General features: G+C 42.3%; 2 protein-coding genes across 2 annotated transcripts in view; both read left to right on the forward strand.

The window, feature by feature from the left end:
• LOC117093626 (zinc finger protein 888-like) overlaps positions 1–18,952 on the forward strand; it is a 385,964-nt gene that overhangs the window by 45,772 nt on the left and 321,240 nt on the right. The gene's annotated exons all lie outside the window — the stretch shown is intronic.
• LOC117093644 (acyl carrier protein, mitochondrial-like) lies at positions 576–15,824 on the forward strand. The gene is given in 6 exon segments (XM_033229073.1): positions 576–736; positions 2,693–2,766; positions 4,077–4,257; positions 13,176–13,329; positions 14,630–15,239; positions 15,242–15,824. Coding segments are annotated over 2 exon segments (468 nt in total). The 5' UTR covers positions 576–736; positions 2,693–2,766; positions 4,077–4,257; positions 13,176–13,329; positions 14,630–15,166; the 3' UTR covers positions 15,637–15,824.

Here is an 18,952-nt window from a genome sequence, read left to right on the forward strand (position 1 = left end):
AATTATGTTCCAGTGAAAGTCAATATAAAATTTTACAGTCCGCATAGGCACAAAAATGCATCTCATTCTAGTTTCCATCACCTACGCAGACAACTCCAGCTTTCGCTTGATGAAATAAAAATTCTAATCGTCCAGATCTCAGAAGTTCCTGGATCCAAGCGCCCCCCTATACCGTCGCCCTCTCCCATCCACCAGGTCCCAGCGCTCCTCCTGATTGATCGCAGGACGCGCCTCCATCGCTCGCAAAAACGTTTTCAAGCAAAACTTTCCCAACTTAAGCTTCGATTCCAATATAAGGGACCTACGGGTCTCTAATTTTTTGCTTAGCTAGGCTCCAAAGGACACCAAAAAGATTAAAGGGAATCCAAAAGTGAAGAATCGAGTACTGCTGGACTACAAACAGACCAAAAAATGTCGGTGGGACGCGCCGAGGGGAGGTCCTGCAGTCCGATCCCTAGGCCCCGCCCCCGCCCCGCCATTGTCCCCGCCCACCGCCATTATCCCCGCCCATCCCGTCTTTGTCCCCGCCCATCCCGTCTTTGTCCCCGCCCATCCCCGCCATTTGCCCGCCCATCCCCGCCATTTGCCCGCCCATCCTCGCCATTTGCCCGCCCATCCCCACATTGGTCCGCGCCCTGCCCCTGCCCTTGCCCCTTGCGCCTCCCCAGTGCACTCGCGTATGCGCAGGTTCCTGCCGACCCGGAAGCGGATCTCGCGGGGCTACTGGCACTCTCGGGTGAGTGAGTCTCGGTCTTTGGGGTTCAAGCCTGCGCGTCGCGGGCGCCAGGTTCCCACTCTCGGCTGTCGGGTTTTGGGGTCGCCCTGTAGGTTGAAACCCCGAACCTGCTCATTCCTCTCGCTGCGTGGCCCCCAGACGTTCCCCGTCCCGTAGCTCCGAGAGGGTCTGGAGGTCTGCGTCCATTTCGGATTAAAATCGTTCTGAAGGCCGGGCGCGGTGGCTCAAGCCTGTAATCCCAGCACTTTGGGAGGCCGAGACGGGCGGATCACGAGGTCAGGAGATCGAGACCATCCTGGCTAACACGGTGAAACCCCGTCTCTACTAAAAAAATACAAAAAATTAGCCGGGCGAGATGGCGGGCGCCTGTAGTCCCAGCTACTCGGGAGGCTGAGGCGAGAGAATGGCGTAAACCTGGGAGGCGGAGCTTGCAGTGAGCTGAGATCCGGCCACTGCACTCCAGCCTGGGCGACAGAGCGAGACTCCGTCTCAACAACAACAACAACAAAAAATCGTTCTGAAATGGGTACTGGCCCCTACTTTTTTTTGCCTTAGGTCAGTGTGGTCACCGACCGCCCACCGCTTGGTTTCTCTGCTTAAAACTCTTCTCTGACTCCCTCTTCGCTCCCTCTGGTAAAGCCCTCATTCGGGGCGGATACACGCCCTTCGCCCTCCACCAGGGAGAACAGAGGGGAAGCAGAAATGGAGGAGAAAGAGGGAGAAATGCGCGAAATTAGAGAAAGAGGGAGAAATGCAGAAAGAGTAGCAGGGACTGAAAAAAAGGATGCTACCAAGATGAGGCCAAACACTGTCAGAGAAGGAGGGGAAGGGAAGCAAAATGAGCAGAAATGGACAGGGAAACGCCAAAATGGGAGAAAGAAAAGGAAAGAAACAGAAGGTGGGAGAGAGAGATTGACGGGGACCCAAATCCAAGTGAGTTTGGAGTTGATTTAATATGGAACATTAAGTTGTGAAGTACTGATGCATGGCTCTGTAATTAATTTAAAATTTGTTTCACTGTTTATGCAGAAGAGAATGAACATTGCAAAACTAGGGTGTGAGGTTTCTGCGTTTTCTAATTATTACATCTGAAGTAACCCGTATTCAGCCAGAGGGTTAACTGACTTAGCTCAGTTGATTCCAGCTTACCCTCTTCCCTTTCTGTGATCTTGAGGAGAGTCAAGAAATGGGAAGGAACTGTGACACCACATGCTGCTTTACAAACAGACATTAACAATATTATTCCCTCCTTTTTTGTGTGTGGCTGTGTCATTTTCTAAATTTGGTGTATATACAACTTGTCTTAAATGTAATTCCAGAATTTATTGGATTTTAAAAAATGTTTTCAAATTATTTTCTCTTAAATGTATTGTTCAGCTTATGAGTTTTAAATGCTTTGTTTTTCTTTTCTTCTTTTCTTTTTTTTTTTTTTTGAGACAGAGTGTCACTTTGTCGCCCAGGCTGGAGTGCAGTGGCTCGATCTTGGCTCACTGCAACCTCCGCCTCCAGGGTTCAAGCGATTCTCCTGCCTCAGCCCTCCCGAGTGGCTGGGATTACAGGCGTGCACCACCATGCCCGGCTCATTTTTTGTATTTTTGGTAGAGATGGGATTTTCACCTTGTTAGCCAGGCTGGTCTCGAACTCCTGACCTCGGGTGATCTGTCTCCGCCTCCTAAAGCACTGGGGTTACAGGCGTGAGCCACCGCGCCTGGCTTTCCACTTTTTATCATATATTGGAACGATTCTTTTATGTCTGGTACCTGATTTCACAGTGTTTCACTCTAAGGGTGTTGATAATCTTTTTGCCCTTAACATCTGGTTTAACCAGTTAGTTTAATACAGTTGACCTTGAACAACACCAGTTTGAGCTATGCAGGTCCGACTCTACAGGGGCTTTTCTTCTACCCCTGTCACTCCTGAGACAGCAAAATGAACCCCTTCTCTTCTCCACTGCAGCCCACACAATATGACCTCGGGGAGGATGGGAGGAAGATGAAGAACTGTGATGATCCACTTCCTCTTAGTGAATGGTAAATCTATTTTCCCTTCTTTATGGTTTTCTTATTAACAGTATCATTTCTCTAGCTTACTTTATTGTAAGAATACAGTATACAATACATGTCACATACAAAATACGTGTTTATCAACGGTTTATGTTTTCAGTAAGACTTCTGGTCAACAATGGGCTATGAGTAGTTAAGTTTTGGGGGAATCAAAAGTTGTACCTGGATTTTTGACTGGGTGCGGGGCACGGTTAGTGCCCCTATTACTGGTGTTGGTCAAGGCTCAGCTCTGTTCAGTTTCTTTACTCCCTTACATCATCTAAAAGCCTCCCACTAAGTAGATGTTCGCCCAGGTCCCCTTTGTCCTTTATCTGCAAGATGTTGAAGAATGGCCTGGATTGGTGTGAAATTTTGTTTCCAAGAGTAATAGCTATTTGTAATTTCGAATTTTTGAATATTTTTCTGGAAAAGAGGAATTAAATCCTTGGGATTGATTAAACCCATGAAATAGAAGCTTCTACTCAGGAATGTGAATGGTAATCTGGAAATAAGGATAAACCTTTCCTACTGCCCTATCCAGGCCACCATTTCAGAATTCATTTACAACTGAGTTCTGCTCACTCAACTCAGACCTTTTCCAGGTAACTTGGTGAAATGTCTCCTCTCTCTGAGGCTCAGTGTGCCCACCGGTAACATGGAGATGATGGGTATACCAGAAATTCTGAATCTGAGCTGATGGAACCCCTGAAATGATATTCAGGATTGAGCATGTGTCTGCATGTGGCAATTTTTTGAGAGAGGGTGCCCAGTTACAGTTAGTCTTAAATGACTCTCAGACCTCCAAAAATGATGGAAACCACTAGGAAAGGGGTGGAGGCATAGGCTTAGAGATAGAGCCGCTTCTCTCAGCTTTTTATTCTTTCTCACTATCTCTGCATCAGGAGTAAGTCTTAAGTTTTATTATGTCATCTCCTGGCATTAAATCCTTTTATGCTTTCCCTCTGCCTGTGGGACAAATATCTAAACTACGTAGTATGGCTACAGCAGGGATTTCTGGAGCTATGGTGGCTCTTCACCTGTTCCAATTTTAGGCTTTTATTATCCTGCATTGACTGACAGTCACTGGATGCTGGCTACCCAGGGAGAGGCTGTGAACTTGGACACGGCAGTTTTTCTTGGCTGAGTGTCAGGTGGACAGAGGACAATGCAGTTGATGCAGAATGTTGGGTTTCAGCAAGAAGGGAGAACTTTTTGAAGACATAAGTGGAATAACTCACTTCTTAGTCTCTGTTTAGGAGTTTATTTTTTTCATGAGTTTATTTTCACTCTTGTTGCAGTTGGAAGCTAAGGACCATCTTATTGCTATATCAAGCCTCTTCCTGTGTGTGTGGTAGAGAAAGGGCCTGTATTGATTTTAAGCATTAAACAACATATTTTTGACATACAGACTGATCTTACCTGAGAAAGAGACTCAGAGGAAGAGGAAAGAAAGAAGAGGAGGGAATGGCTGTTTCTCAGGTAAAAGTTATATTCTTGGTTGATTGTTTTGTCCTCTCCTTCCTGAAATGCCATATTTTGGAGTTGCTAATTTTATCTGACTCTGAAGTGTCCTGACTAACATGTTTATTCACACCCAGGGCTTTCCCTCAATTCCATCTCCACCTAGATTCCATCTCACTGTGACCCAGTAACATGGAACTTTGGAAAAGGCTCCATTTAGATGATTGTTCTGGGAAAGGTTTTATGCCTAGTCATGGATTGGATGTGGGGGGCAGGCTCCATGGTGTCAGTGAGGTTGGGTGGTAGCGACTGGTTAGAGGCTTCGTTTGGATGCCCTTTCAGCTCTTTCTAAACCAGGATTAAAGAAGCTGCATATGTAAGTGATATTTTAATGTGCACAAATACCTGGAAAACCTTGGAAAAGAAGGCTGATGGGGGAAACTTGCTTAGCTTGAGTTTATAATACATTTGTAGCTAAACAATTGAGTCTGTGTTTCTGGCTCTAAAATATTAATTTGGAATAGAATGGGAAGTTCAGCAGTAGACATTGGGGATGGAGAAGGTAGTCTTTTTTCATAATTGGTTTTAAAATATTAAATCAACATAATTGTCTTAACAGCAGGAGGTTCTTTAAATTCTTCACAGTGCATCCATCTCATGAAGACTCTGCTGTTCATTTAGGAATTTTCATGCAGTGGGTGTTTAGATAAAAATGTCTATAATTTATTATTTTTCTTAATTAAACTTTAAGTCCAGGGGTAGGTTTGTTACATAGCTAAACTTGTGTCATGGGGGTTTGTTGTACAGATTATTTCATCATCCAGATATTAAACCTAGTACCCATTAGTTATTTTTCCTGATCCTCTCCCTCCCACCACCCTCCAACCATGAGAGGCCCCAGCGTGTGTTGTTCCCCTCTCTGTGTCCATGTGTTCTCATCATTTAGCTCCCACTTGTGAGAACATGCACCATTTGGTTTTCTGTTCCTATGTTAGTTTGCTAAAGATAATGGGCTCCAGCTCCATCCATGTTCCTGCAGAGGACAGGATCTCTTTTTTTTTTCATGGCTACATAGTATTCCGTGGTGTATGTGTGTGTACCACATGTTGTGTATTCAGTCCACCATTGGTGGGCATTTAGGTTGATTCCATGTCTTCGCTATTGTGAATAGCGCTACAATGAACATGTGCACGTATGTGTGTGTTCGTGCACGCATGACGGGATTGCTGGGTCGAACGGTAGTTCTGTTTTTAGATCTTTGAGGAATCACCACACCGTCTTCCAGGATGGTTGAACTAATTTACACTCCCACCAACAGTGTGTAAGTGTTCCTTTTTCTCCACAACCTCACCAGCATCTGTTATTTCTTTTGGCTTTTTAATAATAACCAAAAGGGGCCGGGTGCAGTGGCTCACACCTGTAATCGCAGCATTTTGGGAGGCTGAGGCAGGTGGATCACCTGAGGTCAGGAGTTCAAGACCAACCTGACCAACATGGTGAAACCCTGTCTCTACTAAAAATACAAAATTAGCTGGGCATGGTGGCACGTGCCTGTCATCCCAGCTACTCGAGAGGCTGAGGCTGGAGAATCACTTGAACCCGGGAGGTGGAGGTTGCAGTGAGCCAAGATCATGCCATTGCACTCCAGCCTAGGCAACAAGAGCGAAACTCTGTCTCAAAAAAATAATAATAATAATTAAAAAATAATAGCCGGCCAGGCATGGTGGCTTATGCCTGTAATCCCAGCACTTTGGGAGGCTGAGGCGGGCGGATCACAAGGTCAGGAGATCGAGACCATCCTGACAAAACACGGTGAAACTCCGTCTCTACTAAAAATACAAACAAATTAGCCGAGCGTGGTGGCGGGCGCCTGTAGTCCCAGCTACTCGGGAGGCTGAGGCAGGAGAATGGCGTGAACCAGGGAGGCAGAAGTTGCAGTGAGCCGAGATCGCACCACTGCACTCCAGCCTGGGTGACAGAGCGAGACTCCATCTCAAAAAAAAATAATAATAATAGCCAAAAGATGACTATAATGTAGCTAAGACCTATGAGCAGAACTTCCTGTCATCAGAGAGGCAGGAGCCAAATTCTCATTGTACTACTTGTTGTTAAATACTACATTTCTGTTGTAGTAAGCATCATATGATATATATATATATTTTATGATAAAATGTCACACAGCAATGCTTGGGAACTAAGGGTAAAACATTACGTTGTCCAGTCCACCATCACTCACTGTCTCATCAGGAACTACTGTTCGTTCTCTTCAATGGAAGAAAAATCATAAAAATCATAACTTAATTTTAGAAAATGTTTAGTGAATATTTTGTTGTGATATGCTGTTTTGCAAATTTGTATATTTGTATACTGTATGTCTTCATTTCGTTTTTAGGCTGGTAAACAGAGATAACTTGAGTTTTTGCTTTCTCATTGGAGCATTCTCTTACTGAGGACACATTGGTTGTTTACAGTTTTTTTCCGTTATAAAGAATCCGCATTGGCTGCCTCTGAGCAGGCCAACTGTACTACAGCTGTGTGAGGATTCCTCCAGGTTGGGCAATTTGAAGCATGATTACTGGCTTAATAATGATGTTTCTGAGGAAGCTCAGACACTGCACTTACTAAAGAAATACTTTAAATCAACTCTCTTAACCATACTTAGACAGCTGAAGTAAACGGTGGACAAAGAACTAAAGGACAGTAGGACAACAGTGTTTCAATGAATATCAGTAAAGATCTAAAAGTTATTAAAAAGAAGTGAAATAGAAGTTTTGGAACTGAAAAGTATAACATGAAAATTTCAGCTATAAAGTTTCAAGAGTAGATTGACAGAATACAGAAGCAGCTAACTTAAACTTTAGTTTAATTGAAATTATTTAATATGGGCAGAAGAAAGTGAAGAAAAATAAAATATAAGAAAGCTTTGGAACACTATGAAGCATAGGCATGTATGCTTAATAAGAATTTTCAAAGAAAAAGAGAAAGCAAAAGGCAGAAAGAATATTTGAAGAAATAAGAACTGAAACCTCCCAAATATATAAAGAGCATGAATCTGTATACCTAGGAAACTCAGTGAACTTTAATTATGATAAACTTATAGAGATCCACAGCAAGACACACAATCAAACTGTGGAAGGAAAAAAGAATCATGGTAATAGCAACATAGAAATGATTTGTCATGTATAATGATCCTCAAAAAGATTAACAGCCAAATTCTCATCAGAAACTATGGAGGCTAGAAATTAGTGGAATGACCTATTCAAAGTTTGAAAGGAAGAACTATCCAGCAGGAATTCAATGTCAGGCAAATTATCCTTCAGAGTTGACAGTGAAGTTGAGATCCCCAGATAAACAAGAGCTGAGGGAGTTTGCATTAGTGGACTTTCCTGCATGAAATGTTAAACAAAGTCTTTTAGGCTGAAATAAAAGGACACCAGCAGTACCTTACCGTAAGAACAAATTAATACAGGTAAAATCACTATATAGGTGTAAATATAAAAGCCAATATTACTAGGCTTTTTAAAAACTTTTTTTATACGATTTAAAAGGCATGTATAAAACAATCATTGTAAATCTGTTACTGGCTATAAAATGCATAGAGAAGTAATTTTTGACGGTTTAAAGAGAACCAGCCAGAGCTATATAGAAACAGAAGTTGTTATGCAATTGAAGTTAACTTAGCATCAATTGAAACTTAATTATTATCAGCTTCTGATGTAAATTTTAATCCCCAGGGCAACCATTAAGAAAATAGAAAAAATGTAAAGAAGGGAACCGAAATGATATACACACACAAACTTATACACACAAAGAAGGAATTACAGGAATAATTACAAAACAAAAAAGATAGGCATATAAAAAATAAGTAGCAAAATGGGAAAAGTAGTTCTTTTATCAGTAGTTACTTTTATCTGACTCTGAAGTGGATTAAATTCTCCATTAAAAGGCACTTATTGGAGGAATAATTTTTTAAAACTATGATTTCACTGTATGATGTTTATAAAAGACTTCCTTTAGAGCTAAAGACACAAATAGGCTGGAAAGTATAATAAAAGGATGTGAAAAGGTATTTCATGCAAATATTAAACCTAGCTAGATAGCTATACAGACAGCAGACCAAATAAACTTTAAGTCAAAAATTGATACCAGAGATGTTGAAGGACAGTAAATATTGGGGTTAATCCATCAAGAACATGTAACCGCTATAAAAAATATGGATCAAATATCAAAGCCCCAAATATTTTGGAGCAAAAATTACAAGGAGATACAGTCCTACTATAGTAGTTAAAGAATTCAGGGCCGGGCGCGGTGGCTCAAGCCTGTAATCCCAGCACTTTGGGAGGCCGAGACGGGCAGATCACGAGGTCAAGAGATCAAGACCATCCTGGCTAACACGGTGAAACCCCGTCTCTACTAAAAAATACAAAAAAACTAGCCGGGTGAGGTGGCGGGCGTCTATAGTCCCAGCTAGTCGGCAGGCTGAGGCAGGAGAATGGAGTAAACCTGGGAGGCGGAGCTTGCAGTGAGCTGAGATCCGGCCACTGCACTCCAGCCTGGGTGACAGAGCAAGACTCCGTCTCAAAAAAAAAAACTATCAAAGAATAATAAAACTTAAAAAAAAAAAAAAGAATTCAGTGCTCTCTTTTTAATAATGGATAGAACAACCATACAGAAAATCAGTAAGGAAATAAAGGGCTTGAACAACACTTTAAACCAAGATTATCTAACCCATGGAACACGGATTGCATGTGACTCAGGATGGCTTTGAATGTGACACAACACAAATTTGTAAACTTTATTAAAACATGAGATTTTTTGTGTGTTTTTTTTTAAAGCTCATCAGCTGTCATTATTGTTAGTGTATTTTATGTGTGGCCCAAGACAATTCTTCTTCCAATGTGGCCCAGGGAAGCCAAAAGATTGGACTCCACTGCTGTAAACTACACCGAACAAGCATGGAAAGAAAACTGCACTCAGTAAAAACAGAATCTGTACTCTTCTCAAATGCACATAGAATATTCTCCAGGATAGACCACATGTCAGGCCACAGAACAAGTCTCAGTACAAAGCTAGAACTCATAAAACTGTGTTCTAACACCACAATCGAGTGAAATTGGAAATCAATAAAAGGAAAACTGAAAAATTCAGTTTTAAATGAATTTTAGCTTCCTTATTGAGGTATGATTGACATAAAAAAGCTATACATATGTAATGTGTACAATTTAATGAGTTTGGAGATAAGTATACACCTCTGACACCACCACTGCAATCTGTCATAAACATATCCAATGCCTCCAAAAGTTTTTTTCTGCTGTCTTTATTATTTCATATTTTTATAATACAACCTAAGAACTACTGTCTTAACAAATTTTTAAGTATACAATACAGAATTAACTGTAAGCACTGTGTTATTCAGTAGATCTCTAGGACTTTTTCATCTTGCATAACTGATACTAATTACTACCTCACCATTTCCCCACTCAGCACCTAGCAACCACCATTCTATTCTCTGTTTCTATGAGTTTTACTGTTTTCAGTTCCTCATGTAAATGGAATCATGTATTTGTTCTCTGTGTGGCCTATTTCATTTATATAATATGCTTCAGTTTCATTCAGGTAGTCTATAGCAAATAGCAGAATTTCCTTCTTTTTTAAGGCTGAATAATATTCGTGTGTGTGTGTGCACGCCACGTTTTCTTTATCCAGTCATTCCTTGATGGACATTTAGCCATGACTTGGCTATTAAGAATAAAGCTGCGGCCGGGCGCGGTGGCTCAAGCCTGTAATCCCAGCACTTTGGGAGGCCGAGATGGGCGGATCACGAGGTCAGGAGATCGAGACCATCCTGGCTAACACGGTGAAACCCCATCTCTACTAAAAATACAAAAACGAGCCGGGCGAGGTGGCGGGCGCCTGTAGTCCCAGCTACTCGGGAGGCTGAGGCAGGAGAATGGCGTAAACCCGGGAGGCGGAGCTTGCAGTGAGCTGAGATCTGGCCACTGCACTCCAGTCCGGGCGACAGAGCGAGACTCCGCCTCAAAAAAAATAAAAAAATAAGGCCGGGCGTGGTGGCTCAAGCCTGTAATCCCAGCACTTTGGGAGGCCGAGACGGGCGGATCACGAGGTCAGGAGATCGAGACCATCCTGGCTAATACGGTGAAACCCTGTCTCTACTTAAAAATACAAAAAACTAGCCGGGCGAGGTGGCGGGCGCCTGTAGTCCCAGCTACTCGGGAGGCTGAGGCAGGAGAATGGCATAAACCCGGGAGGCGGAGCTTGCAGTGAGCTGAGATCCGGCCACTGCACTCCAGCCTGGGTGGCAGAGCAAGACTCCGTCTCAAAAAAAATAAAAATAAAAAATAAAAAAATAAAAAAATAAAAAAATAAGAATAAAGCTGCAATAAATATGGAAGTCCCTATCTCTCTTCAAGATCGTGATTTTAATTCTTTTGGATATATATCCAGTAGTGGAATTACTAGATCATGGTTGTTTTACTTTTATTTTTATTTTCATTTTTTCCTGAGATGGAGTCTTCCTCTGTTGCCCAGGCTGGAATGCAGTGGCATGATCTCGGCTCACTGCAACCTCTGCCTCCTGGTTTCAAGCAATTTTCCTGCCTCAGCCTCCTGAGTAGCTGGGAGTACGGGCGCCCACCACCACACCCGGCTAATTTTTATGTTTTTAATAGAGACGGGGTTTCACCATGTTGGCCAGGCTGGTCTTGAACTTCTGATCTTGTGATCCGCCTACCTTGGCCTCCCAAAATGCTGGGATTACAGGCATGAGCCACCAAACCCAGCCTATTTTTAATTTTTGAGGAACCTCCATACTGTTTCCATAGTGGCTGCACTAATTCATATTCTGACCAACATTGTACAACAGTTCCCTTTCCTCCACATCCTAGACATTGCTTGTCGATTTTTTTTTCTTTAATGGTCATCCTAATATATGTGAGATCATATTATGTTGTTGATTTGCATTTTCCTGGTAATTAGTGATATTGAGCACCTTTTCATGTACCTAATGGCCATTTTTATATTCTCTTTGGAAAAAATGTCTGTTCAGCTCTTTTGCCCATTTTTTATTGGGTAATTAGTTTTTTTGGCTCTTGAGTTGTAGGAGTTCCTTATATTTTTTGGATATTAACCCTTTCTCAGATACATAGTTTGCAAATATTTTCCCATTCCATAAGTTGCCTTTTCATTTTGTTGGTTGTTTCTTTTGGTGTGCACAAGTGTTTTGGTTTGAGGTAGTCTCACTGGTCTATTTTTGCTTTTCTTACCTGCGCTTTTGATGTGATATCCAAGAAACCATTGGCAAGATAATGTCAAGAACATTTTCCCCTACGTTTTCTTCTAGGAGTTTTACAATTTCAGGTAAAACTAAAGACACAAGGTAAATTGAGTAAATTTACCTTGAGTCTTTAGTCAATTTTGAGTTTATTTTTATTTATGGCATAAGATAAGCATCCAGTTTCATTCTTTTGCATTTGGATATACAGATTTCCTAGCACTATTTACTGAAGAGAACATCTTTTCTCCATTATGTATTCTTGACACACTTGTCAAAGATCAGTTGATTGTATATGTGTGAGTTTATTGCTGGGCTTTGTATTCTAGTCCTTTTGTTTTGTGTGTCTATTTTATGCCAGTACCATACTGTTTTGATTACCATACCTTTGTAATACACTTTGAAATCAGGAAGTGCGATACTGCCAGCTTTGATATTCTTGCTCAAAATTGCTTTGGCTCTTTTGGGTCTTTATAGTTCTATATGAATTTTTTTGTTGTTGTTGTTGAGACAGAGTCTCACTCTGTCGCCCAGGCTACAGTGCAGTGGCGCGATCTTGGCTCACTGCAAGCTCTGCCTCCCGGGTTGATGCCATTCTTCTGCCTCAGCCTGCTGAGTAGCTGGGACTACAGGCGCCCGCCACCACCCCCCGGCTAATTTTTTGTATTTTTAATAGAGACGGGGTTTCACCGTGTTTTGCCCGGATGGTCTTGATCTCCTGACCTCGTGATCTGCCCACCTTGGCCTCCCAAAGTGCTGGGATTACAGGCATGAGCCACCGCGCCTGGCCATAGTTCTATATGAATTTTAGGATTATTTCTTACATTTTTGTAGATTGCTTTGGATAATACGGACATTTTCATAGTATTAATTTCCTAAGTTCTTGAACATAGAATATCTTTCCATTTATTTGTTTTGTCTGCTTTAATTTCCTTCATTAGCATTTTATAGTTTGCAGCATGCAAGTCATTTACCTGTTTGGTTAAGCTTATTTTGTGTTAAAGTCACATGGGGAGTGACTGCTTAATGGGTATGGCATTTCTTTTGGAGATGATAAAAATGTTTTTGAACTAGACAGAGGTGGTGGTGTGTAACTTTGTGAATGTACTAAATGCCACTGAATTGTACTTTAAAATGGCTAATTTATTTGTTTTATTTTGAGGTGAAGTCTTGCTCTGTCACCCAGACTGGGGTGCAGTGGCATGATCACTGCTTACTGCAGTCTCCACCTCCCAGGCACAAGTGATCCTCCCACCTCAGCCTCCTAAGTAGCTGGGACCACAGGCCCATGCCACTGTGCCCAGCTAATGTTTAAAAATTTTTTGGTAGAGATGGAGTCTCACTTTGTTGCCCAGACTGGTCTCAAACTCCTGAGCTCAAGAGGTCCTCCTGCCTCAGCCTCTCAAAGTGCTGAAATTACAGGTGTGAGCCACTGCACCTAGCGTAAAATAGCTAATTTTATGTTATATGAATTTCATCTCAGTTTAAAAAAATAAAATCAGGGATATATAAGTTGCTTACATTCACTCACATAAATCAGTCACATCACTCTGGCCAAGTGAATATTTACACCTCTTTTCTGTCATTTTGTGTGAAAATAAGAAATTTTCCTGTGTCCACTTGGTGAAGTGTGTTTTTATTTCAGGGACTGTTTACATTCAAGGATGTGGCGATAGAATTCTCTCAAGAGGAGTGGGAGTGCCTGGACCCTGCCCAGAGGGCCTTGTACAGGGACGTGATGTTGGAGAACTACAGGAACCTGCTCTCTCTGGATGAGGATAACGTCCCTCCAGGAAACGGTAACCACCCTTGTACATCGTTACATTTTTCCTTGTGAGTCTCTTGGGAACCCCAATATGCTTCTCTGAAATCCGATCCCTGTTCTAAAAGGGGAGACTGAAACTTTTTGATTCAGAGTGGAAATGCTTCATGATGTGGCATATAGACTTTACACTTCCCCTTTCGTCAGAAGTTCTGCACATAATCAGGTTTGACGAGTGGTGGTTCCAGAACGTCAGTACTTACAAAACCTTATGGAAAATGTTTTAAAGTATCTGGTATCATGGTTTTCTCTCCATGCCTTTGATTCAGTAGTTTTTTCAGAGTCTGCATATTTAAAATAATCCCTAAGCATTCAGAAGAAGGCAGTCAGTTGACTGATTTATTAAATCGTTTTGGGAAATAGTTTTTCAGTCCCGTTTGTAATATCTTCTCTTCATAGCTGAACAAAGGGCTGGGAATGTATCCAGGAAAAGCACAACACACCATGTTCCTTTTTTCTTTATAAGTTGAAATCTTTCCTGAGCTGAATATTATGTTCATTTTGGAGCACAGGAAAGAGTCCTAGATTATGGAGAGTGAAGTGAAAATAGTGGAAAAATCATGTAGGTCAGAATGTGAGCACAAATATGCACTCAGATGGCCACAGAGTAAGCTACTCCATTGAGTATTGTTTGGGAAACTCTGCGAATGGGAAAGATCAGTGGGAAAACAAAAGTTTATTTCTTATGAGCTCTCAAATTAAAGTCCACACCCCCTCTCACTTTCCCCCAACACAGTTATTCAAATGTGTAAAAGGTTGAACTCCCACTCTCCCATGATGCCCCAACTCATGCAGACACAAAAGCAAAGGTGCTAGCATGACCTACAATACTCTGTTTGGCCCCTCTGATCATTTTGGTCTTTTGGTTTTGAGAGGGACCGAGGTGGCTATTTTTAAGGACTGTCTTTTTGTGTATATAATTTCATCTGATACGTGGTTTTCAGTCTGTGCAGATCAGAGCTGGGGCCTTTGTAGCCCTGCCTCCAGAACCTATTCAGTTCCTATTCCCATTTCTTATACCTGCAAGAACTTTTCAGGAAAATGAGAACACAATGGCTCCCCCCCAGATGTATCTGGGGTTCCCTGAAATTTCAAAGACTGTCAGTCTCTCTATTTGTTCAAGCCCCTTGGCCATTCCTTCAGTTCTGCTTTTGCCACATGTGTGTGTCTAAAGGGGAGGCTTTTCAGATTGTTACTCAGCAGTAATATAAAGACGTGACAGAGAGATCCTCTTTTTGATTACCATTCCAAAATGGGAATATATCTCATTCTTTTAGGTTCTCTTCTTGCAGCCTGTGGACAGAGCACGCTACCTCTTCTTAAGAATCCTACAAAATCCGACCCTTTTATTTTACCCCCATATCTTTTATTTCTCTCCCTTTTCTAGTTTTCTACCCTGTCCAGGAACTTAGAGAGACCTTAGTCTTCCTGATTTCATATTCTTCTAAGATTTACCTCTGAAAGTTGGTTTTGAAATACACATTCTGAATGGGCATGGTGGCTCACACCTATAATCCCAGCACTTTGGTAGGCCTAGGTGGGTGGTTCACCTGAGGTCGGGAGTTCAAGACCAGCCTGACCAACATGGAGAAACCCCACCTCTACTAAAAATACAAAAATTAGCTGGGTATGGTGGTGCATGCCCGTAATCCCAGCTACTCGGGAGGCTGAGGCAGGAGAATCACTTGAACCCGAGAGGCAGAGGTTGTGGTGAGCCGAGATGGCGCCATTGCACTCCAGCCTGGGCAACAAGAGCGAAACTCCATCTCAAAAAAAAGAAAAAAAGAGGCAGTGCATCCTGGGTCGGCGTAGCTATGGTGTCTCGTGTCCTTTCAGGCTATGTCCGCTGCCTGCCCGCAGCCTTTGCGCTGCTGCCCCGGGTCCGGATGCAGACGTGGCCCGGCCTCTCAGCACCGGTCTGTGCTCCTCAGGGACCCAGACGAGGATCGGGCCTTTGCAGCCGGCCTTAAAGCTCGCGCAGGTTCCTGGTAGAGTTACACAGTTGTGCCGCCAGTATAGCGACATGCCCCCTTTGACATTAGAGGGCACCCGGGACCGTGTTCTTTACGTATTGAAACTCTATGACAAAATTGACCCAGAGAAGCTTTCAGTAGATTCTCATTTTATGAAAGACCTGGACTTAGATAGTTTGGACCAAGTGGAGATTATCATGGCCATGGAAGACGAATTTGGGTTTGAAATTCCTGATACAGATGCTGAAAAGTTACTGTGTCCACAAGAAATTGTAGATTACATTGCAGATAAGAAAGATGTATATGAATAAAGTATCAGACCCTTTGGCTTTGGGGAGAGAGGACTCAGATGATAGTGCCGAATGTCTGGCAGTGAGGACACATTTTCGCATCATTGCTGACTCTGACAGAGTGATTCTGATGGACTTGTATTTAAATTGTATAAGTGTTTTACTCTTTGAAAATAAATCTATAAAACCAAAAAAAAAAAAAAAAGAAATACACATTCTTAGAGTCTGCAGTTTCCTCTCTTTCTGCTGTGATAACCCACCAATAGGCGATGGACAACTTTTGGTGGACTCTCCCGTGGAAGAGGTTTCCTTAGTAACAGAATATTCTTGAAAGAGAACATTAATTAATCTGTTACAGTATCATTCTGCTACATACAGAGGTGCCTCTTGAAGCCACTAAGTAGAGTAGCCAGCATGTCCCAGTATGCTGAGAGAGAATCAGAAGAGCCTGAAGGATAAGTGCTTCTGACCTGGTTTTTGTGGAGTTTACAGTGTCTCCCAAGGGCAGTGTGACAATGCTGATTAGATATATAATGATCATTCCCTTGGAGCCAGCAATACAAGGGGTAGGAATTTATCCTTGAGAGAGCATTGTCCAAGTTCCCAACCTCATCTCTGCAAAAATGTTGACCAAACTGTTGTTCATACCACATTGTTCATCCCATATGTGCAGTTGTACATTTTTCTTCAGTATGATTTTTATGCTTTTATTGAGGGAGCTGATAAAGTTGAATTATGTATACATTTTTAAAGTTCACTATAATTTGTTTTGTTTAAGCCACTGACACTTTCATTTTGCCAATGTCACAATGTCATTGATCTAAATGAACTTTTATTTAATCACCAGTTACATGTTTTTATGATACTCTTAATATTTTTTGTTTTATATCTACAGTGTGTGGGGACATGAGATGAATGAATATTATATATATATATTTCTGCTTCATATTCTCTCATGATGTTTTATATATTTTACCAGAAGATTTCTTCCTTGAGTGTTTATGTCTGAATATGCGTTTCCTCAAAACATATATAACCTCCAAAACTTTGTTAAAGGATAGTGTTAGTTACTCCTTTTACTTCTGTTTCCTGTAACTTTATATCAACTCTTAGCTTATGCTTTTTAAAAACAGACTTTTATTGATTAATTTTTTTAGCAATTTTATGTTCACAGCAAACTTGATGGAAGGTACTAGATTTCCCATACACCCTGTGCCCCGACACATGCACAGCATCTTCCCCCATTATCACCATCCCCCACCACAGTGGTACATTTGTTACAATTGATAAACCTACATTGACACATCATTATCGCCCAAAGTCCATAGTCTATGTTGGGGTTCACTCTATATATGCTTAGGTTTGGGCAAATATATAATAGCCATATATCCTCCATAATAGTATCTTATGGAATAATTACACTGCCCTAAAAAATCTGTGCTCTGAAGATGGCCGAATAGGAACAGCTCCAACCTCCAACTCCCAGCGTGAGTGACACAGAAGATGGGTGATTTCTACGTTTTCAACTGAGGTGCAGACCAACCCCTCACACCTCACATGGCTGGGTACACCTCTGAGACAAAGCTTCCAGAGCAAGAATCAGATAGCAACACTTGCTATTCAGCAATATTCTATCTTCTGCAGCCTCCACTGCTGATACCCAGGCAAACAGGGTCTGGAGTGGACCTCAAGCAAACTCTAACAGACCCGCAGCTGAGGGTCCTGACTGTTAGAAGAAAAACTAACAAACAGAAAGGACACCCACACCAATACCCCATCAGTGTCACCATCATCACAGACGAAAGGCAGATAAAACCATAAAGATGGGGAAAAAGCAGTGCAGAAAAGCTGGAAATTCAAAAAATCAGAGCGCATCTCCCCCTCCAAAGGAACGCAGCTCATCGCCAGCCATGGAACAAAGCTGGACAGAGAATGACTTTGACGAGTTGAGAGAAGAAGGCTTCAGTCGATCAAACTTCTCAGAGCTAAAGGAGGAACTATGTACCCAGTGCAAAGAAACTAAAAATCTTGAAAAAAGAATGAATGGATAGCTAGAATAATCAATGTGGAGACCGTAAAAGAACTGATAAGGATGAAAACCATGACACGAGAACTACGTGACAAATGCACAAACTTCAGTAACCGACTCAATCAACTGGAAGAAAGAGTATCAGTGATTGAAGATCAAATGAATGAAATGAAGCAAGAAGAGAAGTGTAGAGAAAAGAGAGTAAAAAGAAATGAACAAAGCCTCCAAGAAATATGGGATTGTGTGAAAAGACAAAATCTACATCTGATTGGTGTGCCTGAAAGTGACGGGGAAAATGGAACCAAGTTGGAAAAGACTCTGCGGGATACCATCCAGGAGAACTTCCCCAACCTAGTAAGGCAGGCCAACATTCAAATTCAGGAAATATAGAGAACGCCACAAAGATACTCCTCAAGAAGAACAACTCCACAACACATAATTGTCAGATTCACCAAAGTTTAAATGAAGGAAAAAATGTTAAGGGCAGCCAGAGAGCAAGGTCAGGTTACCCACAAAGGAAAACCCATCAGACTAACAGCAGATCTCTTGGCAGAAACCCTACAAGCAAGAAGAGAGTGGGAGCCAATATTCAACATTCTTTTTTTTTTTTTGAGATGGAGTCTTGCTCTGTTGCCCAGGCTGGAGTGCAGTGGCCGGATCTCAGCTCACTGCAAGCTCTGCCTCCCTGGTTTACGCCATTCTTCTGCCTCAGCCTCCCGAGTGGCTGGGACTACAGGTGCCCACCACCTCATCCGGCTAGTTTTTTGTATTTTTTAGTAGAGGTGGGGTTTCAGCAGGTTAGCCAGGATGGTCTCGATCTCCTGACCTCGTGATCTGCCCGTCTCGGCCTCCCAAAGTGCTGGGATTACAGGCTTGAGCCACCGCGCCCGGCTCAACATTCTTAAAGAAAACAATTTTCAACCTAGAGTTTCATATCTAGCCAAACTAAGCTTCATAAGTTTTTTTTTTTTTTTTTTTTTGAGGCGGAGTCTTGCTCTGTCGCCCAGGCTGGAGTGCAGTGGCCGGATCTCAGCTCACTGCAAGCTCCGTCTCCCGGGTTCCCGCCATTCTCCTGCCTCAGCCTCCCAAGTAGCTGGGACTACAGGCGCCCGCCACCTCGCCCGGCTAGTTTTTTGTATATTTAGTAGACACGGGGTTTCACTGTGTTAGCCAGGATGGTCTCGATCTCCTGACCTTGTGATCCGCCCGTCTCGGCCTCCCAAAGTGCTGGGATTACAGGCTTGAGCCACCGCGCCCAGCCTAAGCTTCATAAGTGAAGGAGAAAGAAAATCCTTTACAGACAAGATA

This window comes from Trachypithecus francoisi, unplaced genomic scaffold, assembly GCF_009764315.1.
Source record: "Trachypithecus francoisi isolate TF-2019V2 unplaced genomic scaffold, Tfra_2.0 Lachesis_group12, whole genome shotgun sequence".
NCBI classification, from domain to species: Eukaryota; Metazoa; Chordata; class Mammalia; order Primates; family Cercopithecidae; genus Trachypithecus; species Trachypithecus francoisi.